The sequence below is a fragment of the Stegodyphus dumicola genome, chromosome 3 (genome assembly GCF_044657685.1).
Source record: "Stegodyphus dumicola isolate Sdum_Otavi_A_Nest chromosome 3, ASM4465768v1".
Lineage (NCBI taxonomy): Eukaryota > Metazoa > Arthropoda > Arachnida > Araneae > Eresidae > Stegodyphus > Stegodyphus dumicola.
The window spans coordinates 54,031,915-54,057,338 of NC_140770.1; the positions used below are offsets into that span (position 1 = coordinate 54,031,915).

At 34.7% G+C, this 25,424-nt stretch overlaps 1 protein-coding gene across 1 annotated transcript in view; it reads right to left on the reverse strand.

The window, feature by feature from the left end:
• LOC118183381 (acetylcholinesterase-like) overlaps positions 1 to 25,424 on the reverse strand; it is a 260,837-nt gene that overhangs the window by 32,771 nt on the left and 202,642 nt on the right. Inside the window, exon 4 of the mRNA XM_035352898.2 lies at positions 24,121 to 25,234. Coding sequence (XP_035208789.2) covers positions 24,121 to 25,234 — 1,114 coding nt within the window. The remainder of the gene's footprint in view (positions 1 to 24,120; positions 25,235 to 25,424) is intronic.

Below are 25,424 nucleotides of genomic sequence, written 5' to 3' on the forward strand. Positions count from 1 at the left end.
TGCGTAAACTGCGAGCGTGATTTAAAACTGATAAAAAAGAGAGAGAATTAGTTTATTTTTCTACCGAAATGTTTTATGTGGGTTCCATACGCGTCAGACTGAAAAATGTATGACTATGAATCTATTTTTCCCATTGTTATTAGAGAAGGATTACAGCGGTATCGTTCTGTCTGTTGTTAAACACATTACTTTCAATCTAACTTGACTGACATTGGGTACTTCCCCTAGTAACGGAATAAAAATATATTAGAGTTCATTTGTATAAAATAAAATTATCCAATGTTCACCTTCTTGTGTTTGATATTCTTGCACATAGGTTTTCAAAACCAAGCTAGCGCATGCACGCAGACCAGCAGTTATTTTATGATGAATATTCAGTATCAGTTAGGCTATTCCTGTTCATTCATTCGTGTATACAGGAACTTTTAAGATTTCCTCATAATAAATGTCACTGGAAGTAAGATCTGGACTTCTCAGAGTCTAGGGAATGTCTGCGTGGTTTGTAGCACATTCTGCTGCACCTAAAGATTCTTTTTGTAGACATCAGATTCTTAGAACTCTGTTTAATGTCTAAAGGCTTGCACATGTCTTCGCCAAGAATATGGACGTCCTGCTTGCTTCATATTTATGATAGAACTAGTTTGCGTGAATGTCCTAATCTATGATTTTAGTCTGTCAACATTGGGGCATTGACTAATGTCAAGCAAATCGTAACATAACATAACGGATACAGGGGCCGTACAGATAAATTCGTTCCATAAGAATCGCTGACTTTGTCAACGTGTTTTACTCCAAAAATGTTTATAGTATTCATTGTTGAAGCATTCCATGGTGACTAAAATTTCCAAAACTGACAGACTAATTAGCCAACGCCCGCACATCCCAAGCGGTTTTTTGATAACCAAACTTGCTATTTGCAAAACTATATGGCCCACTTTGTGTAACAAGTAAGGGCTGTCCATGCATAGAGCTCAACACAACGGTTAAAGAACACAAGTCACATTATGAACTGTCATATTATGAACAGGAAGAATTTAAGAGTACCATGACACAGGTTTGGCGTCGTAAGTGGAAAACAGTATCTGAAAGAAACACTTTTCAGGTTCACATCCCCGGTGAAGGGACAGATTTTACGATGCAGTATAATAAAATGATATTGAATTAATCTGAAATTTTATCATTTCGGCAACAGAGAATCATACGCTTTTGCTAACCGAGAAAGTTAAGTACCAACAGAAATAAGATAAAAAAGAAAGAAGTTCGTGCTGGTGGTTAAACATTCAATAGGTAGAATGAATGAAACAACAACCCTAGTTTTTATTCTCATACAAATAACAGTCTCAAGGACTTTAAGTTAAACTAAGTGGATCTAAAAAAATCCTTCCTTACCAAAATACATTCGGCTAGAAATTTAATTATGAAAGTAAATACATTTTTATGTCAATTATTTTATTACATAAATGTTTAAATAAATTATGTTTCGTGAAAGACCTTTGCTTCAGATTTTGATAATTAAGTTTAAAATAATATGAAAGCTCAATTAAACTTTTAATTTAAATTTAGAATGCAAAAAAAGAACATATCTAATTTTTTGGACATCATATTGTTTTCCAATTATTTTGATTACTCATTCATTACGTAGGCATTTAGTAAATGAGTGAAGCTCCAATAAATTTCAGCCTTTTGTCACATAGACGAAAATAGATTATTTTAACTAACCTGACCTTAATGAACACGAAAATGACCGTAAAGAAATTTATAATACGTGACAATGTTACATGACAAAAGTCAGATGGCTTCTGGCTGTGCTACTTACTGGTTCCAAGTTTATTAAAATTTAATTCTAGGTATATTACGAAGACTTACGTAATTACGAAATCTAGTCGTATGACAATTTCTCTAACAAAAAGTAATACAAAACTCAATAAGCTAATGTTGGCTACTTAAAAGCTTTTTAACCCCAATGCTGTATTTAATTTTTTTTATTTATTAGGTATTTAAGTTTCATTTAATATATTAAATATCTAATGGAAGCATTCAGCTACATTATGAAAATATAGCACAATAATATACCTATTGCATTTGCAAGAATTTTAAAAATGAAACATTTTTAAATATTGGCAGATAATTATGTTTGTTTCTTTGTTTATTGCAGAATGTGTCCCTTTAAATGCATTACTAAATATTGAAACTGGAATATCACAAAAGAAGAAACGTAGAAATGATTTGAATAACTTGAAATTCATAGAATGGACATACCTATTCATTTTATGCAAATAACTAAAAATTAGAAATAAAATATTCAAATCATTTCAATTTCCTCAGTATGGCATATGATCGCTATGCGCAGAAATACACACTTTGGCATGCGGTCAGTGAGGCTAATCATTGTCTTAAGAATAATGTTGCTACACCGCACTTGAGCATGCAAAGTTGACTCTTCTTTTCGCATTCACCGATCAAAGCTGTCACAGATGTGCTTGTCGAGTCCAAGGAAGTTATTTGCAAGACACTAGCATCATGGGGCCTAGCATTTCGTGTTCATAACCAGATCTCGGGACATCTTAGGATTGGCTGTACTACTTGTTCCATCAGCAAATCAATATAACGTTGAGCTGTCAATGTACCAGGAAGAAAGACTAAAGAGGGCCACCTATTATATATTATGCCTCCTCATGTCATTATTCTAGCAATAGAAGCGGTAAAATATTTTTGAGGTGAAGGCTAGTTGGTGTTAGCCGCGTGATCTCCAAACCAGTCTCCGATTTTCAATTTTTCTGAGAAAAAAGCCAAACACATAGTTGATAAAAATATTCTTCTCTTCTGGTTCGTGTTACAGTCTCAGTACACAACCTAACAGCCTTTGAGAGAAGTGGCTTAGGAAACACTTATCGCTGGTCGTTTTAACTGCCTTCACAGTGACTAAAATAATTTGTATGCAAGCCCATTCGAGCGCGGCAGGGACTGTAATGATACTGCCTAGTTCGATCCGGGTTGTGTATAATATCTTCTAGATACAAACCAGCGGTTAAGTACTCCAAATCTTGTTTGGACAATCATTGAGTTGCCTTGTCAGAAGCTTGTCTGCGCTGGAGTACTGTCTTGTATCCTAGTATTGTGTGACCGTCTTGTGCTGATTTGTGCAGATTGCTGGATCTCCTGACATAGAATGTGACGTCCAAGTTCGTTCTGATTAACCATTAACATACACCATTCGTCTAATCCTAAGACCCATTCGAGTAGTAATTTCTTGTTCTTGTATTTCTACTGTGTGCGTATATATTGTGTTTCTTATTTGTATGTAAAATTTCTGGTAAAAGCACAGCTTGTTATTAACCATGTTCGTCGTATTTCTCGCTCCCTGTGTTGCAGCCACTATTGCAGTCTTAGTTTCCCTACAGTAACAGTTTGGTCTGCAAGTAAAAAGAGTAAAGCATCTAAATATACAAATACAAATGAGGCTTATAACGAGGGCAAATTTAAAGGTGTTCTTTATGTACTGATATGTACTATTCTTCTGCTCTGTTTGTGACAGCTACCTTGGAAATACTGGAGGAAGTTAACGCGTATATTAACGAGAGAATCAGCTTTTTATTATATCAGTTATTTTGGATTTACTTTTGGAAGCAAGAGACTGTAAAGTTAAAAAATAAAACGGATCAAAGGAAAGATAGGAAAGATAATACATTTTAAAATTTTGTCTCTGGCAGTTAGTGTGAAGCATTTAAAAAATAAATAAAACATTAAACTTGAGAAAATCGTTTAACATATAAATTGAACATTACAACATTCTACTTCGAAATGTTCTAAATAGTTATTAAAAATACTTAGCAATATTTGCTCGAATTTGAAAAGAATACTTCCTCTTTTAGTGAAAAATTTTGAAGCAGATTTGTTTGTAATTACTTTCGGCAAAGAGAAAACAGAGAAAAATACAATTATTTACTTAACGCTTCCCCTTAATCTTCATTTTATTCAAACAACCTTTGTTTCGCGGGAGACAATTAAGGTAAAAAAACTAACTACAAATCGATTGCAAATATTTGCAGGGAATCTTTTCACCGTCTTCGAAATAAATTATCGAAATGTCTAGTCGAAAACAAATGGCTTCTTTGCCTTTTTTCCTTTTATACTTTTAAAATTCGAAAAATCCGCCAGAAGTAGACCGGCCTACACGTCACTGAAAGTAGTATATGTAGGACTTTCATGTTTTACAACCCCTTTCCGAGAAATAAGGATCGATCGAATGCTGGAGAAACGGGGAGGGGGAGATTAGCGACCCGCTTGTTTTTCTTGGCACAACACAACGAAAAGAAGGCGGGTTCGGGTGGTGGAGAAATTGCAAACCTTTGAATCGGATGCCGCTATTTACTTTGGTGGGCAGATATAAGGGAATTTTTCCCGATCAACCAGGAGTTGCTAAAAATAGCTGGATCGATCTCAAAATTTGCTTAGGTGTCTGCCTAAGCATGGCCAATGGGATTAGAAGTGATCTGTGTTTTTAATGCGGCACCCAATTGGCACTTAACAGCTCATTAGAAAAATTGCAGATAGAACAAGCATCGAATATTCATCCATTCCGTTGAGATCGTAGAGCAATATGCTGAAGCTCGTTAGCGTATAGTAAAAGCTAAACTGTAGTATTATGTCAAATTGTATTGCTTACAACAACTATTTAAGCGTAAAATACCAATATAGTTACATTAAGTTTCTTTAATAAATCTTGGGATATAAATATAGAGTTGCACTATAGAATTTTTCAAACATTGAAAGAAGTGTTAAGTCCAAAGATCCATACAGGCTGTATTATAAAATTTTGCAAGATTTGAAAATTTAGAAAGTTAAGTAGACAAAACTTATTATGGTTACATTTATTACAGTCCTTAACAAGGACTTCAAAATTTAACATCCTTAAGGTATATAATACTTGAAATAAATATCTCTTAAACCCTGTAAAAGTTAACAAGATTGAATGCAAAGATTACATTTTTGTAACTGTAAGTAAGAAGTAATTAATTTCGTAAGTAAGAAGTAATTAATTTCGTAAGTAAGAAGTAATTAAACTTGCCTACCATACTGCAATCGGCAGACAATTTTTGGTTTAAACTTTTAGTTTTTAAGTACCCAGTTAGAACGATGGTGACTGACCATGTTATTACCACACTACCGATTCTTTAGGCTAGGCCGGGATCTTTATTTAATAGCCATTAGTCTTGTGTCGCTACAAGGGCCGGAAGTGGTGGCCATTTCATAATGGAAACACCTAGTAGGTGACCACCATTGTCTCTTATGAAAGGAGAGACAGGCACAACGATGCCTTCTCTGGGATTCGAACCCTGGCCCATTCTACGGCAGTCAAGGTTACTAACCACTATACCGGCTGGGCAGTATAATTTTATTATAATATAAATTAAAAGAAAATTATGAGCTGCAATCTTGAAGTTTTGATTAGCATGTAAGGAATAATTATTTAACACGACAACAAAATTTGAAATATAAATTACAAAGTAAGCATTTAACGTGTTCTCCTATAATTAAGTAAAGGTCTGGAAAATGACCGAAATAAATAAATGTTGCTTGTTTTCGATCGAGTTTATTCTCGTTGGTACAGCTTGTTCACAAAATGATTGTTTTATATGGTGCAACGTTTCCGTGAGCCAGTTTGCTCTTGTAATTTCCGGAGATCTTTTTTATCAAGCAAATAATTTTCATATACTGATAATTTATTTACACACAGGCAGTGACATTAAAATTATATTTAGCATGCTGGTACTTATACATAAAATGGAAATAATTACATGGTTACCAAAATAAATAATTCATGAAACTTTTTAGTAACTTTTAAACGTTTTTATTAAAGAATAAATAAGATAAAATGTTTCTATTAATAAAATATTTAAATCCTTTGTGCTTCCGAATATGAGATTACCAATGTACCATGAAGTTCAGGAAACATTTACATCATTATGTGCTACCAGGTCAGGCAACTGGAAACCTCATCAGAAAATTTAGAAAAATAAATGAAATAATAAATAATCTGGCTTTTCATGCAACACCTTTTCTTTAATAAGCCTTCATGGTGTGGATGTTCTTTGCAAGTATGGGCTTAATTCCACTTCTGCTTTTGCTAAGTTTTGAAATCCTATTACTTCCAAACATATACAATATGAGAGTAGAATGAAGAATTTACTATATCAAAACAAAAGCAGACGCATTATCGTTTACATCTTACTTCGTTATGCAATTTCTTTAATAAGCCTTCATGGTGTAGATGCAAGTATGAGGTTTATTACATTTCTGCTTTTGCTAAGTTCTGAAATCCTATTACTTCCAAGCATTTGCAATATGAGAGTAGGATGAAGAATTTACTATATCAAAACAAAAGCAGATGCATAATCCTTTACATCTTACTTCGTTATGCAATTTAACAGTTTTTTTCACGAGTCATATTTAGTTATAAGGTATTTTCTCCTCCCTTCCAGTATGCCTTCGCGGTGTAAATGGTAGCACACTCGGCGCATATATCAAGATATTCAGCTTCGAGTACTGTCAAGGGCATTGCTTATTTTTCACGCTTACAGCATCAAAACACCTAATGACTTACAGTGGCGCCCGAATTAAAAGGTGTGGACGATGATTTGTCACCACCAGGATTAGAGAATTGGGTCCCCTAATCTCCAGTTGTTCTTTAAAAGGGGGAGTATATAAGGTATTTTCTGACTCCTTCCAGCATGCCTTCGTAGTATAACGGCAGCAAACTTGGCCCGTATTCGAGAGGTCCAGGCTGGAGTCCCGACAAGGCATTGCTCATTTTCCCCATCTCTTGCTTCAAAATAGACTAATGACTCTGCATAGTAATTCTATATTTTTCTTGAGAGGAAAAAAAGGTCAATGAACTTGCAATGGGAAAAAAACTATTTGTGTTTCAGCAAAGTATTTGAATCCCACACATAGAATCAGAAGAATGTTTTCAGAGAATTAATTTGTAAAGTTTAACTCTTTTCGGTGACACCCACTGTTAAACATTTTTGCAGATGATAAAGCGACTTATCGCTAAGACCTCAGCACAACAGCAACTTTGAAAGGGTGTAAAATATCCTTTATTTGAAAATTAATAAGATGAACAGAGGTCACTCCTGGAGCTTACAGTGCCGCCAGCATGCATCAGCAGTTTACGCGAAGCTAGCTTAGAACTTCACCGGAGTGGATTCAGCTATCGGGAATTTTGATGCAAAGCCGAGATGGGAACATTTAACCTAGTAACGTAGCCACGAGTGGCAGAACACGTTTTGTCCTAACAATCTTAAACTCACTATCAATACACGCAAAATAATTTGTATTCTGGAGGGAAAACAGAAAGAGAGAAGTGACAGTACAGATTCAAAACATCAAATAACTGATTATTTAAATTAAATGAACCCAAATAAAATTATTTTCTTATAGTTGAAAGAAAAGTTTTTTATTTAATGTACTTTTCACTCCTAATATTATTACAATTTTCTTTTAAACTGAAGATACATATCATATTCGTTTCACGAAAATTGGTCACTGGCACTTTTGTCTATGATAATATTCACGATTTATAGATGATCGATGGTCACAGACAACAAATTCGATTATTTTAGACATCAACCGTTTTCTTAGCAAGGTATAAATATAATAGTTGAGAAACGCAGAATATTTTTTTAGCAGAGTAGTAAAATTTTTAGGCAGCCAATCTGCTAAAAGCCTTATAACTATTTCCGATGAATACTATATGAGCATGATTAGCAGTAGCAGAGCACTGGTTTCATTTTTAATTTAATGGAAATTAAAAAAAAAAGCTAAAATGTAATTGCTGAAGCTTTTGTTTTGAAAAGATGTATACCTCTAGATCTAAGATTTTAATTTAAAATGAGATTCAGAATTCGAAACTTGATTTCAGCTTCATCGCATAAATTATACCAAGAGGCATTATTATGTGTTTATAGTATTCTGCTTAAAATTATCTCTGCCATTGCAATAATACAAAGAGATTATTCAAGTTTCGAATCAACTGAGCGAATCCAAGGCGAAGTAATTGCTTGGCAATACAAAAAGTAAAAAGACGTTAGGCCAGATCATTTTGACAGCCCAGTATAAGATTCTCCAGACGTCAAATCAAAATGAATTAAAAATATAAAAAGAAGTTAAAAATTAACTTTCTTAATTGAAAACGCAATTACAAACTGTTACTGCAGTGAATTTTAAAATCTATGCTCACATTTTTGGTATTCTTGTAACTAAATTTTTCTACCTTTGATGCTTTGATGTTTGGTCGATATACTCGCCTGCAGCAGCCCTATTCCTTCCAAGTATTGAAAGAGTCCCATTAGGGCCTGAGTTGTGATACAAAGAATATTCTCCAAAAGAGACAAGTACCTGGCGGGAAATTTTCTACCTAAGCGTTTCTTCACTATATGAAGCTCTTCACTATCCTCCAAACCTTGAAAGACAGCAAACAAAAACTTATTCCTTTATGCGCCGTCCATGACTGATGAACTAAAACCGCTTCTGCAACTGATAGCCAAAGATGTTCTCACCACTGACTGAGTAATGTTCTTGCGTGTTTCAATGAAAGAATTCTGTTACATTGTAAATTTATTGATTATTAATCTACAGCATATTCATCATTATTGTCTACGAACCGCTGCCTTTTATCAGATAACCTTTTTGATTTTCTCCTGCGAGCTTCCTCTCCTCTGTTATGTAATTAGTTTTGTAATCCACCGTAAAGATTTTCTATATTGTCATACGCCTGTCTGTAAAGAAAACTCTATAATGATGTATTCTGTTAAAGTAATATTGAATGAATACGGGGCCGAGTGCGGTACGTGTTCCCTCCGAACTACTGTACTGTAAATCTGAATTCGACAAATGTGCGAGATCTTGCATTATCATGACTGAATGCTACTCTCTGATAATTCCCCACTGATGAACCCTTTTCTGTGAGAACATTGTAAAGACTTCCCAATAGATATCTCTTTGTTAAGTGCTTGGTTCAGAGGTATAAGCACCCCAAATCAATCTCTCCGGTAAGATGCCACAACACACTTTGAAATTTTTTCCGCTGTAATCCTATTTGTCGTTGAATCCTGCAGGTCTTAGAAAGTTGCCAACCTAAAAGCAGTTTAACATTATTTGAAATTCCGGTAAAACAGGTTTTTAAACACTAATTACTCTTTTAAGAAAAATTCTATGGGGCAAGATTTAAAACGTATCAATTCCCATTCTTCCACCATTTTTCATTAAATGGTGAGGCAGGATTCAGATTTGTCACAGTTCCCAAGACTTGAATTCGTTTCTCTAAGTATGGTCCTATGAACCTCCAGCGTCTCCGCAGTTTCTGCCATGATACTCTTTTCATCATTATCATTGGATTCCAACCGGTTATCGACTTTTAAATCCTAAAATCTTCTTGGCCATTTTAGTCTTTCAGCTGTCTCTCGCCATTACTGAATTATCTAATTACCGGCATACTGGCATATATGTTCAGCATCATTATAGTATGTATGCAAAAGACGTTATATGAACGCTCTTTTTAGATATTTATTTTTTCTTGTTCGCTTCATACGTAAAAGTTATGCGTAACTTTTTTATTCACTCGTTTTATTATACAGATATTTAGACGATCACATACTTTCTATGCTGTTGATGCATGAATACATGCAAAACATTTTGAAGATCAAATATGTTGTCATAATATAAAAACTAAAACCCCTGTACATGTCCAGTACTTTTAAAACGTATTATCTTCAAGAATACTTTATCTGTATCGAAGAATAGTTTATTAGTGTCCTAACATGGGATTTTTGATGTGACGAATCGCTTTCCTAATTGTCACATCGCAATATGTGGCAAGAATGTGTCTAATTCCTTGTATTTTCTCCAGCTATAGATCGTTCCATCGGGGAAGCTCAATGGTGAATTATTTTTCATGCTTCTAAATTCAATGCCAGATATAAGCAGCAAAGAATGTCAAGAGCGAGAAATAGTCGAAAATATATTATGCGCTCGTTTAGAATCGACCAAAAGATTCTCAGGCCGAATTTATATGCTAATAGTTGCATTCCAAGAATACATGAAAGCAATGTTTATAATTTGTGAAAATTTCTCTTTATTAGTAAGTTGCACATAAGAGGCTATTTGCAGAAGAGTACATTATTATTGCTTTGATTTCTGTGCCGCTATTAGGTTACATGTTACTAAAATTCATCTTAGTACTTTGTAGAGACATTAGGTATTTCTTTGGAAGCAGACAAGATGAAAAATTAGCAACTGCCTTCGCCGGGTATCGAACCACGGACCTCTGAAATACCGACCCAGCGTGCAGAACCACTGCACCACGAAGGCACGCTAGGAAAGCGGGAAAAATGCCTTATATACTCCCCTTTTTAAAGGGTGACTGGGGTTTTTAGGGCACCTAGTCGCCAAGTCCTGGGTGTGGAGAAACTTCATCCAACATCCTTTTAGTTCGGGCGCCACTGTCGAGACATTAGGATTTCTTTTTGGAAGCAGGCAAGATGAAAAATTAGCAAACGACTTCGCCAGGAATCGAACCACGGACCTCTGGAATACCGCCCCAGCGTGCAGAACAACTACACCACGAAGGGACGTTAGGAAAGCGGGAAAAATACCTTATAACTTTATAAAGTTCTATTTAATTTACGTATCCTCGGCTACTAGAACATTTTTATGGAAGTGTCTAGCGACTATTCGCTGGTCTTCTTACAACTATAAAATATAAGTCCAGAGAAGGGTTAAAATACCTTTTATTCTCTCAAAGAAACACTCACAGACGGTCTCTTCTAAGGCTTACAGGAAAGCCTCCACCTGGGGTTTAACTTAAGATAGAGAATAAGGAACTAATTCTAACTAGCTAGACTTTAGCCGAAACTCTACAAAGATAACTAACCGAGTTGGCCCGTACCGGCCGATACCTCACCGGCGAATACTAACAGGCACGTTAAACTACGGCCGTACGTAATAAGACAGGGTTAATGCAACGACGTGGCCCGAAGGCAGAACACGCTCTACTGAGAACTTCTGAGCTCTTGAATTGAAGTGACTGAATTTACCATTAAATACTGGTTCTACTTCATTTACATAAAATACGCTACTGAAATCTCATTCTGGCAAGGAAATGTAGGTGGGAAACAAGAATTTCAAGGAAAGGGTTTCAAAATTAAAAATAACTATTAGAAAATAAAAATGATCCCTACAACAACGAGATCACTACCTACGAGGCTCTTAAATAGTAACTAACTTAACCGCGTTCTAAGATACAGCTGAGATTCAGAAAGCTTACTGATTAAGCAGTTGAAGATTCAACGAACTGCCGAAATAGGCACACAGGTCGAAACGCGCGGTTCTTAAATTTCTACCTAGCAAACTTCACGCTCGCGATTCAAGAAGCACACATACAATCTCGTTTCCCTTCTATTTAAACTCAACTTACTTCTGCTAAAATTTGAATATACTGCGCGTTCTACTACAATTTACATACTCTGGCATTGACAATTCTAGGGGAAAGCAAAGGCTTGACAGGAAAGATAGCTTAAAATAAATGTTAGTTAAAATAAATATAAACCCTACAACTGAAAACGTGGAAAATCAGCTATGTTTTACCGGGACTGAAACCATAAATTTCACAGTTCTTAGCTGTTGAGCTACACTGTCTCAAACGGCATTTAAGGGGAAAATGTAATTATTCTCTGCACAAATTATTCATTCCGTTAGTGAATTTAAGTTATATTTTAGCAGTGTTATATCACGCATTACATATGAAGTTTAACCGAGTTAACTGATTTAAAACTAGGGTTCACAATGAAAGAAAATTTATTTTTACCTAAACACATTTGTTCTTATATATGGCAATAAGCGTTTTCGATACCATATCAATTTTTAAATAGCGAGCTCTCATTTGACGTCCTCTAAAGCAGCATCTGGAATAGACGATCTGATGAATGTTCTCTCTCTCCACTTAGTGTATTTCTGATTACAATCCCGAAGTGACGCTTTCACATTCCTTCTGTCTGGATGGATTAATTTCCGTTTTCTATCGATCCCGGAACACACAGCAATTTGTCTTCCACATCCTTCTCCGATAGAGAGAAATCACGAATAAGAATCCGATAGATAAAATCTTTCGTATCTCAGGTAATGCGTTTTATCCAATCAGGATTCACTGGCAAAGACCATTTCTCTTCATGAGTCAGTAGATGAAAAGATGAGATTACACGTTAATTCGAGGCCATTTATCATGACAGTAGAATCATTCTTGAAGCTTAAAGCAAAAAGAAATTGAAATCATGATGTTTCTATAACGACACCGACCTAAACGTTATACCACTCCCCAAAATAAATAACTATAGTACAAGTAGTTAATTTAAGTTTTATTTGTTGCCTTCTGGAAAATACAGGATGATCACAAATAAAGGTTTGTGACTCGTGGACTACAGTCCAAGAAACACTGGTATAAGTCTTACAAAACTAAAATATTATAAAAGATATATTCTAATTTGTACTTTTAAAGCCCCCTCCATTAATAAAAAGATATAAAATAATTTGCAATAGAATTTGTAAATGTAAGAGAAAGGAATAGTCATGTCTATTGTTATGCAAGATGACGAACAAGGCGCTAAGATTCAAAGGAAAAGTTACATACTACACTATCTGGCCAAAACAATCCGTATACCCAGGGGTACGGAATCAGAGAGTTCTGAGGCATATATTAATATTATGTTGGTTCCCGTTTTGCAACGATGACAACCTGTATACATCTAGTAGTTTTTGATAGGTGGCCATAGGAATTGACTTTCAGGCGTCCATCACAGCTGAAATGAGAGCTGGCGGTTAGGATGGTCGATTTGGCTGGCTACGTAATCTGCGTTCTAATTCGTCCCAAAGATGTTCTATGGGATTTAGATCGGGGCTCTGAGAAGGCCAGTCTAGTTTCTGAAGGCCCATTTCGTGAAATCATGGCTGAGCAAGTCTCGATGTGTGAATGGATCAGTTATCCAGTTAGAAGAGAAATAGGCCTATGTGAATGGATCAGTTATCCAGTTAGAAGAGAAATAGGCCTTCCCTGAAATATTGCCATAGAGTTGGTAGAGCAGCATTGCCTAGAATGTCCACATGCATCTCAGGTAACCTATGAATTCATGCCTCCAACCATGGGAACTAAGAACCCAAGCTAAACCGTAAGAAGCACCCCCCGCACCATGATGCTGCCACCACTAAACTTTACAGTCGGCACAATGCAATAGCTTCAAAAGCATCCGCCAAATTTAGAAGCGTTCCTCGGACTACAAGATTGTAAATCGAGATTTATCACTCCAAAGAATGCCCACAGTCCAATGACGGTGAGCTTTGCACTATTGAAATCGATGCCTCGCATTCTGTCAAAGGAGTTCTGTCTGTTCGCATGACTATGGAATCCCAGGCTTTTTTAATTCTCGACGAACAGTCCTGCTACTAGCACTAACGCCTGATGAACTTTGGAACGAACGAGGATTTGCGATTTTGTTTCACTACCCTTTTCAGAGTTCTACGGCTGAGTTCACTAATTGTTTTCGGTCTGCCACTTCATTTTTCTGCAGTTTCACTGCCTCGACGTTTCCACATCAAAATTACATCACTCCCAATGGATTTTGGATTCTGCAGAATGTCCAAAATTTCACGAATTTATTTCCCACTAATCTGGCATCCCACTACGTTGCCATCACTAAACCAATTTAAATCACTAAACTCCTTTGACTTACTCACTGTATCACTAACACATAAATATGACCTGACAGACCTCTACGATGAGTTTTATGGTTTTCGGTTATTTACCAAGTTACGTCAACTGCTAGATCCACTTGTTTACGGGGGTATTAAAACTTTTGGCCAAAAAGCATGGTTTACCTATGTACATATATGGAAAATATGTATTAGATCATTTTTCTTTATTTGTAAACTTATTCAAGTTTATCCTATTTTGTGGGACAATAATTATTTTCAATTTACATTTGAAAGTCAAGGAAAAAATATAAGAGTTATTTTCTACAATGTGATTAATATTTATTCATATGAAACAGAAAATAATAATTTTAAGATAAAAATAGATATTCATAAAGAATTTATATGTAAATTGATGATATGATTGATTTTTTTCTGGAAGAGAAAAAGGTATTAAACCTTTCAGTATTAAAATTTCGATATTTTAACAGCGATTAATTTAGTGTATACGAGTGAAAGGAAGAACTAGTTTACTACCAGAACTTTCAAAATATTAAAAATATCCTATATTATATTTGCGTTCTTTATCCACTGCAGTGAACAAGCAGCTTAAAGTAAATTCATAAATCAAAATGAGATTATGTATTAACTATTATTTACATCGCACTGTATTTTTATGTCATTTTAATAATTGCTAATTAAAATATACTTTTTAATGAAAATCTAGAATGAATGCCATTGTTTGTAATTAAAAATTAAAATTCCTTCTTAAAATTTTTCTAATGCTTTCTCGAAGAAAATATACGAGATTCTTCTCATGACCTCGAGAGTACATGCTCTGAAATTTATTTTGAATAAATGCTCTAGCGATGGCTGACTGTATATCTATGCCTACGGACTTTTTTAATCTGAACATTCTCACGGCACTATTTTTTTTCTGTAAGGGCACATTACGTATTTTTAGGGCCGTCCTGTTTTAGACTTCGAATTTGAAACCAAACTTATTAATAAGACTACTACTAAGCAGTTAGAACGTTTTCAACCTAAATATTTTTTTAATCGTTTTTTCTTTCACAAAATTGCTCGTTTTATGTTACAGAAATCAGACTAAAATTATCAACCAATGAATTGAGTAATTTTAAATAATATTTCTTGCCTGAGGCTACAATAGGCTGTAACAAATAAGCAGTCCTGAATTTTAGTAAGTATCTTCTGTAATCAAGAACATTGTGATAAATCCCTAAATAACACAGAATGCCGATAGAAGAAAAATTGTTGCATGCCTTCATACCGCTGGATTTGTTTCTATGTACTTGCAAGGTAAAGTTTTAAACTTTTCACCTCTTAGGTATTTTCAAGAACATCTAACACCATATCTACACATTCCTTCTGATTTTCTCCTTTCTAATTCTAGGGAAAATGTTGATTCAGCAAAACTAATTGTGAAGTATTGCCGTTAATTGTTTCCAGTCTGGTCCACATTATCACAGACAGGAGATTAAACAGGACCAATTTATATTCATAGAGAACTCTAACCAATCCTTACATTTCCTCGTAGATAAGATTATAAGGTGTTTTTTCCGCCCTCTTAGCATGGCTTCGTGGCGTAGCAGTCAGTACGATTGGCGCGTAATCGAGACGCCCGTGGCTCGAGCCCCGGTGAGGATATGGCACATTTTTCCTGTCTCCAGGTTAAAAAAATTCTAATGACTCTACAGTGGCCCCAAACTAAAAAAGTGGTGGATGATGATTCTCCATCACCAGGATTTGGCGATTGCGTCCCCTAATCTCCAGTTGTCCTTTAAAAGGGGGGAGGGAGTATATAAGGTATTTCTTCCGCTTTCTTAGCATACTTTCGTGGTGTAGTGGACAGCACGCTCGGCGCGTATTTATGAGGTCCGTGGTTCGAGTCCCGGCGAGGGCATTGGTCATTTTTCAACATCTCCTGCTTCGAAATAACCTAATGTCTCTAAAAGGTAAAGGAAAAGCATCTGAAATACAAAAATTTGCACTAGGCTATAAAATATTGACTGTTATGGAATAATGAAGTATAAATGAAAAAAAAATCATCAGATTATATATACTGTTAAATATATGTAAGGATATATGCAAATGTAATTATTACTTGTATGTTATTTTTTATAATATATGTAATGGAGTATGGTTTAATATTTTTTAATGTAATGGAATGTTTAGCGCAGTTCAAAAATGCCACTTGCCCTGTACAAGGAAAGGAGGCATTTATAAGTAACTCCTGTGCAATCCTTTAACCACTGGTAAAGATAAATCAGTGAGTTGTAATGGACATGCATACTTGATATGTTAGTGTTTCGAAAAAAGCCGTCCTTTCTTGCAGTTTTGTTTAACATAAGAAAATTAGAAATGCAATTATACTACAGTACACAGTTATCAGTGACCTGAACCTGGCTATGAACACAAACTTTGTCTCTAAACTCCTTACAAGTACAATATTTAATTAACTTCTAGAGTAAGGTTTCCCAGAGAGGTCGGTACGGTATCCCTGGGGATCGGTCAATGTTGATCAAGGAGTCGACAGTCGAATATGTTCAATTGAACGGCATAATGAATATCCCATTGATTATGAAATTTAATTAACATTGTAAAAGTGATAATTAATTATTTACCGATATAAAACTCTATCATGTAGTAAGGAAGAAATCATATAAAATAAATATTAAGTAAAAAATACAGAAGAATTATTTCAGTTATTTTAAAAATCAATATTTTCTTAAATATAGAAATTTGTTATACAAAGGTGCAATATAAAAAAATAAAACTCAGATAACAAGATAACACAGCCAAAAAAATAAGAAGAACGCAAAATTTTCTCAAATTATATACTGTTATATACAAGCCACTAGCGAAATTTAAAATATTTTAGTTTTCATTCAGAAGACATTGACAACTTGAATATCTCAGCATGTCTTATAGAACGTCTAAATTGCGATATATTTGATCCTGATATTATGATGTAAGAAGGGTTGATTACATTGAAGGAGGATGTTGAAGCATAAGTCTTATTCAAAACACATGTGTAAGCTAAGTATGGGAATTGACAAGTTATTTAAGAGATACATCGTAAAATAAAAGTTATTATAGAAACAACATTATTGAATTTTCCCTTTCTGATATAGCAGAAGCAAGCTTTAGTGCAAGTCAATAGATTAGTAAGGAGAACATGAAACAAGTTGAATATTTTTGAACCAGGTGATTTAATAAGTTAAGCAGTTTTATGCCAAACATTTACACAAATGCATCAAGTGCAGCCTTCACATTAATTAAAATCGAGCTTTTCTGGAATCAGAACCTGTAATTTTGTTTTTGAAAACTTGTTTGTATTTCCAAAATCAAAAATAATAATAATGCAAAAAATAATAAAAATAAAATTTAATGCACCATTTTGTTTTCAAAACTTCTGTTATTATTTTTAACTTGTTAACGCAAAGTTATTTATGAGCAGTTACGATATAAAGTACTTGTACCACGATATTGTACTATTATGTATGTTATGTTGTTCTATTATGTTCTATTATACAGGTCCACAGTTATTTATTTAGTGCATATTTACTATTCTATATAATATACAGAAACATTTAAAAGGGGTGATGGAAGAAAAAGACTGGAAATTCCTGTTCTAGAGGCTACAAGCTCGCTAATGGCTACTAACATCTACTCAAAATATGAATTTATCAACCAAGTTTACCTTGAGCTTTTACTCTAGCGCCAAGCAGCAACTATTCACCATGTAATACGCTGAATGGCAGGCAACCATAATTAATCCAAAACTCTCGCATGCGGTTAGGAGCATATTCCTTATAATAAACTGCTTGATACTTCAATCTGCATGAACTTATGGAATGACCGAACGCATGAAGAAATGACGCAAAAGAAACGATGTAAACTAAACATTAATTTGTCTAGTGAAATGCAAATAAAATCCACTATTTAAGTGAGCATCTTTTAATTAGAATTTTAGTCTCATTTAGGCTCAATTAGAATTTTAGTCTCAGTTTTCGCCCTCAACCAAAGTTTGAAATATACATAAAATTAAACTGTTGAATGACACATAGAGGCTAAAATACAGTTAGCATTCATTTACAGCGAACTATTGTTTCACAAAAATCGTGTACAAAAGTGAACTTTATTGCAGAATTAGGAAAGTGGAAAAACTGATTATTTATTCGAATCTTATTATTATTAGTGTCTTCTTATTTAATTGACTTCTCATCGTCCTCTTATTAAAATCTTGACTACTTATTAGAATTTATTTATTAGTCTTCTGTATACCTTCTCAGAGGGGTTGGTTAGATATGTTTGTTGCTCCAGAATTTTAAATTTAGAGTTAAGCTTGCAGAGATATTAAGTTATTTCGAAGCAGGAGACATGAAAAATGAGCAATACCCTCGCCGGGACTCGAACCTCTAGATTCGCGCCGATTGTGCTGGCTATTACACCACGAAGGCATGCTAAGAAGACGGGAGACTGAGAAGCCTAACCCCACTTCCTAGTCTAATCAAAAAAAGACTTACTTAAGACAGTTTACCATTGGTTGGGAACTTCATACTAATAATAACTCAAAGTGTAACTCTGCAGAAGTTGAACTCGGTTTAGGTAAAACTTTGCGAAACCACAATAGAAATATAAATAATAGTTAGCTTGCAATCAATTATTCTTATATTAACTAAAGCTTTCAAAGTTAATATTAGATCAGAGCCCACTGTTCAAAAGTAACTATTTAAGCTTTCCGAAAATAAGCTAGCTAAAGGGAAACTTTATTTGTGGTTAATTAGTAGATTTAAACTAGATAAAAGATTGCTTGATTCTACTTGTAGTTCAGTGTGGGATAGCTGCGAGACATGGTAAAATTTCTTAATAACAACGATCCGCTTATAATGAATAGCAGCCGCAAATATCGGGATGCCTTTAAAAAATACCTATTATAAAATTGCCGGATGTTCGAAATGACAGATACTTTCACAAGAATGCCCCAAAGGTATGTGCCCTTACGCTTAATTAGGCTTCTGATTTGAAAAAAGTAAACTTCATAAATAGCCAAGCATTTCTTTTATCGGGACATCGCAATGCAAGAAGAATTTTCATTTATTTTTGTAATCAGAGTAGCAAACTAAAACCTTTCATGTGCTCGGGCTTTTTTGATGAACCTTTTTCTCGAATTAGAAATTCATCTTGCCAAAAATGCGGGCATTTGTAAGCCAGGTTGTAGAGTGTACAGTCATTAGGAGTTTATTTATTTATTTTGAAGCAGAAGACATGAAAACTGTGTAGTGCCCTAACCGTGACTCAAAACCTGGACCTCTCGAATAGGCTTCGAGTATGCTTCTAGTTACACCACGAAGGCATACGGAAAAGAGCGTAGGAAATACCTTGTATACCGCCTTAAGGGCGATTGGGGATTCAGGGACCCAATCGCCAAATCCTGGTGGCGACGTATAATTGACCAGTACTTTTTAGTTCTGCGCCACTAGCAGAGTCATTAGGTTTTTTTGGGGGGGGGAGCAGAAGACGTGAAAAATATGCAGTGCTCTCACCGGGACTGGAAACCTAGACCACTCGAATACTCAGCGAATATGCTTCCAATTACACCTCGAAGGCATGCGAAAAAAGAGGAAGAAAATACTTATAAAGGAACCCCCTATATGAAGGTTTCTGTCTTCTTCACCTCGATACATGTGTAAGGATCTTAAGTTTTACTAACGTTTATTTTATTTTAAATCTTTACTATCACTTCTTATTTTCTACTTCCGGCCAGAATTAAAAGCTTTAACTTATTTATGCAAATTTGTTGGCGAACGCCAAGTACTTAAGTTGTGGCTTTTTGCCAAGCAAGAGAGAGGAAGGAGTTAGTAGAAGCAGGCCGCTTGCCTTAGCAGTTTTACTCGGTTGCTGGTTGCCTTCCAGGCCAGAGGTTTAATCCTCTTGAAAATTTTAAACGTATTGTAGTGTTAACAGTTCTCTGTACTACATACGGCTTCCTGTTAATATACGGCCAATCTTCTACGTAGGCCCTTGTTTATTATTCCAAAGTTAAGGTAGAGTTTAGTTAATATTTTTATATTCTTACGTTCAGACCACAAGTGGTTGGTCTCTGTATTCCGAAGTCCGGAAATTATTGTAAAGAGTGAAAAAATAAAGGGTTTCGTATACCCTTCCTGTGTATCTTGTCTACTTCCCACAGTTATTGAACATACCTTTAGTAAGCTCCCTGTTCCGAGTCAGGTTCTTGAATGTTCCCAAAGCAAGTAAGGAGAAACACTGAACCTGATACATGTTCCAGCACCTTTATGAAGAATCATTAAGAAACTTACGCCTTTGACCCTTCTTTTTACATTCTAAGCTAATCTCCTAGACTGAATAGCCTTTTCATAGGAATGGTGGACTTGTAGAGTAATTAGGATTTTTTTAGGGGCAGAAAAGATGAAAAATTAGCACCCGCCTTCGCCGAGAATCGAACCACGGACCTCTTGAATTCCGGCCCAGCGTGCTACCGTTACACCACGAAGGTACGCTAGGGAAATGGGAGAAATACCTTATAGACTCAGTAAGAAAACTTATTGTATGTAAGATAAAAAAATATGTAGATCAAAATTATAATTTAAGCTAACGGGTAAACTCTTTAATTCTTCCTCTCTGTTTTAAAAATCGTAATACCTTCTCTGTATTGCATAATTTCTAGATAATTCTATTTTACATGGCCTGCGCAACACACGCTAATGACGTAATAATTGGGAACTGAAACTTTAAACCAAAACCTTTCTCTTCGTGTGCTTCCATCTTGCACAACTACGCACTTCAGCTTCGCTCTCTACCCTGCTAGGATGTAACTTCGCTGTCTTGCTTGCTGTTGCAATAATATCAAAAATATAAATGTTCTGTAAAAAGACACGGCTGGAGTGCCAAGTGAGCTGCGGCCACAAAAGTCAGTTGCAAATAAAAATGGAATTAAAACTGCCTCGACTGCCAAGTTTCTTAGATATAATGAACTTTCCATTATTAGCATACTACGCAATCAGAATGCTTCTTCTTCAATATGGTTCGACGATCTGCCTTCCCTGGGTATTACGCATCAACAGTGTTGCGGCTTTTGCTTGATTTTATTATGTCATATATACACTATTAGTTTAAAATAATGAAAATATTTACATATTTGTTACTAATTGCACTAACAATAGTTTTGAAATAACAGCTACGTAGGCGATTATTACTAATTGTATTTTGATGGAACTTTACAATCTGGTCAGAATAATTTGTAAATAATATTGCAAAAATATTGCGAACGTTTATAGACCAAAGCTGCCCCAATTTTTGTTTGACCGTGTGCTCCTTTCTTTCGCCTTCACAGTAACGTCACAATGTACTAAGACTTCGAAAAAGTGCAAAATAATAATCTAATACAATGTAACTAACTGAGGGATAAGCTTCAGAATAAAAGGCATGATCGATGTTTAGCCAGATGTGGTTTTTCTATGTTTCACAATGCTAGAGTAATTAGTCTCAAGAATGCGAAATGAATTCTATAATATAATACTAACAGATTAATATTATTACAGTGCAATTAGATAAAAATTAACTTTTATAATGAAGCAAGAGAACATTAACTACCTTCATAAACATAACACGATAAAATCACGTTTACTATAAGCTTAAAAGATAGAAACTTCCTGAAAATGATTTTTAAACCACGTTACCATAGAAACCTAAGTAGAGCACTAATTATCTTCTGTTTAGATACTTGAAGAAAAATAAAATATCTTTAAACAGATCGATACTCAAACACGTAATTCTTTGACTAAGACTAATAAAACAGGAACCACAGGGGATTTAATTTCTAGGTTAAAGAAGCTAATGAGGCTAATTACGGATGTTTTTCCATTTGTTAGTTAGATTTCGAAAGAAAATTTAATGAAAATTTCAAATGCGAATTTTTCCCCCTGAATGATTGTAAAAGATTATACGACAGAAAAAAAATCTCGTTTTTGATAATATCACAAACGTATTCCTTCTTTAATCCTTATTTATGTACATTTTTCGAATTGCCTGTTTACGAAATATAAAATTCAAAAGTCTGAAATTTTACGAGCTATATATTAATTGAAATAAATTCAAGAAGATAATTTTATTCTGAGTTAATGAATTTAATTCTTTAATACTTTTTAATAATTATTTTCTAACAAGAATATTAGCTATTTCTAATTCATTACAGTGAAAATTTATAAATTATCATTATATATCGATCAAAGCAAGCTAATTTCACAACTGTAACTGGTGGTTAAATATTATTGCTACAAAGCAGGACTCTTTCTCTTCCGATTGCCCTGAAACTTTTCTTCTTTGGCTATCCTTGTTTCCAATAAAGTTGTATACTACATAGACGTTAATTTTCTTGATGGGTTGGCTACACAGACTACAGATGTGAATAAATTCGTGTAGTAATATAAGTTTATTTAAATGTAACAGAACATGCGCAAAGGAATTAAGAAACCTTTTTTTCTCACTTGCTAAAACGCTTTAAGCATTTTCATATAGTGTTACGAAATGTACAGGCGCGGTAAGATGGCTTCCCCGCAAAGTAGTTTTAGGGTTGCCTTAAAATGGAAAGAGAAGGCAGAGTTGTCACATTTGGCGAGAAATCGCACATTTGGTGACGTAACAATATTAAAAACTACATATCTATAAAAGTAACATAGTACTATATATTGCATTCCGGAAAAAAAAAAAAAAAAAAAAAAACACTGCTGTAGTTCAAAATAACTGTTCTTAATTTAAATACTTCTGTAGTTAATGACTAAAAGCCCATCACCGGCGCAGAAGTAAAGTCGCTGAACACTATTAGTTCGAAGAACGGGCAAGCTAGCTGCATGGGCACTTTCGTGTTTTCGTCATGCGTAACGTGGATACGAGATAGTTTCCATTAGAAAGCCCTCCACTAAATCGTCCCTCTTCTTAGGCAGATAGTCCTAGGGTGCTTCGCCCTAATCCAGTAAAGCCAATTGTTTTCACAGACAGACAGATTAGCATTGAATTTTTGTGAATTAAAGCTAAATGGCCTTAAAGATCTCAAAAGGAACCCTAAACAAACTTTTTCCCTAAAATTATCACTACGAGCAAAATGTTTTAGTACATGTTAAAACAATTACAATTTATTCTATACAACATTTCGAACAAAATTGTGTGTCTCATATTTTACTGCATATTCTCAGTGGCTTGGATCAAAGTTTCCTCGACTGAACGTTTTGGCTCAACAGAAGAGTATTCTGTCCTTTTAGCATCACCTATATGATTACTTTTCGGAGTTTCTATTATGCACATTGCCTAAAACACAAACTAAAAGATGTCTCAATATACCAGAGTATCACTTATCAGTTATCCGAAGGATCCACATGTGAAAACTCTCTTTGAATATCTTCATGCACACAATAGAGAACACATATACATATACTGACTACGAATGATAAAATCTGATTCTTTTAAAACTTATTATTCATTACGTTTCTTATGACTTCAGCATGAAATTATGTTCCTCTTTTACAAACATTCTGAGTTATAACATTTGGCATTAATGTAGTACGATAGTTACGATAGACATCTTAAAAGAAGAAATATTCTGTACAATTCAATGCCCATAAAGAACTAGACCATAATTCATACTCTAAGTTTTTAAAACTCCTTATATCTGTACTTCAACATCACAAAAGAAGTTTGTAAAAGATAGCTTAATTCTATAATTTTCACTTCTCTCGCTCTCTCTTTATCTTTATTTTCTCCTTTTACAGTTTAGCAGAACGGTAGTAGAGGAAAGAATGAAATAGTTTGCTACCATTTAAAAAAAATTAATTTTGTTATATAAAGAGACTTTTACATTTATATTTTAAATGGCATAAACAAAAAACAATAAAATGAGGATTCGTCGTAAAAACGAAAAAGAGAAATGAAGTGCAAACGTGATGGGTTAAATTCAGGTAATGAATGGACAGCTTAACTTTGCTGGCTGAACTCAAAGATAATTTAAACATGAATGCATCAAAGGATTTATTAAGCATAAACATTATGTCGTCTGCTGTCAAAGGACTACTTAAATTAGTGAATACATACTCTGTAGTAATATTAGTATACATTTTTTTAAAATTAAGAAAATCTTGAATTACATCTATATAATGCTTTTAAAGATTATTCTTTAAATTTTAAACATTTAAAATAATTAAGTATGAAGATAAATCCATAATTTTACCAAACAATGTTTGCCTTGATTTACTTAAATTATTGAAGTTATATGTATTTATAACAGTTACAAAGCAAATTAATTTCTCAAAGTACTAGAATATATTGGTTTTTCATGCTTACCCAGTTTTGGCAAAATTTGCCCAATACCGCATCATTCTCCGGCTGAGCTGCTCTTCTGCTTTGGTATAACCAAAAGTAGGGTTTAGAGGTTCGCCGAAAATGAAATTGATCTCGTCCGCATGCATCACACCCATCCAGCGCGGCCACAGGTGGATGCTGGAGCGATGAGAGAAAAAGTACATGTACACATCATTCCCTGTCTCTGCATATCTCAGTGCAATCTCATTCACGCTGCAGGTGAACTGATAATCACCTACAATTTTATCGATAGCGTCTCTGTTCTTGATAGTGTCGTAAGGATTCTCCCAGTCTGTATACTGGAAGATGATCGCCTCTTGTGCCAGTTCTCCAACATAAGGATTGAGTTCTTTCACAGCATGGATAAATTCTTGCCTATTTATGTATACATCCTCCTGATTCTTAAAGTAGTCTGTCAGATAATACACAATGAAGTAAGTACCTTCCTCAGAATTACTCCCAGTCATGATATTGGTCTTCTTGAAATTTTTGGTGGCTAGTGATTGTGCAGGAGTCTCGTCCAGAAAAGCACCATCCACTACAGGGGCGAAGGGAAATTCAACCACTCCGTAATTACCCCATTCATTACTAACCATTTCGAAGGGATCTTTTCTCAACAGGCAATCAACAACAGCGTCCATGTTGTCTGAATCATGAGGGCACTTGAGAGCCTCTGCTAGCAGCAAGCCCCTTCGCATATTTTCTTTCCTGTCCATGATGCCCCAAGGTGACGTGGCTGACCCACTTTGCATAATTGCTTGACTAAATAAATTTCTACTTAGTGGGGACAGCAGATGCAGACCGACGCTGACAGCTCCGGCGCTTTCTCCAAAGAGTGTTACGTTATGAGGGTTACCACCAAAATAGCCGATGTTGTCTCGAATCCATTCCAGTCCCATGAGTTGATCAAACATACCAGCATTCCCTGGAACGTCTGGTCGATCGAAGTAAAGGAACCCTAGAGAGGCCACTCTGTAGTTGATTGAGACGATGATGATCTCTTCCTCGGAGCAAAGAATTTTTGGATCGTAGACATCTAGTGTTGTTGTACCACTGTAAAAGCCACCACCATAGAACCAAACCAATACAGCAGCACCTACAACGAAAACGTAAATATGTAATTATATTTATTTCACATAAGCATTTTCATTGTATTTTTTGTCATTTAAAATAAAATTCCCTGGATGTCTCAGAATTTTTTTATCAGTTAAAAAAAGACATTTTCCCATTCAGTTAGTACACATTTTTTACACATAATGCAAAAAAAAAAAAAAAAAAAAAAAAAA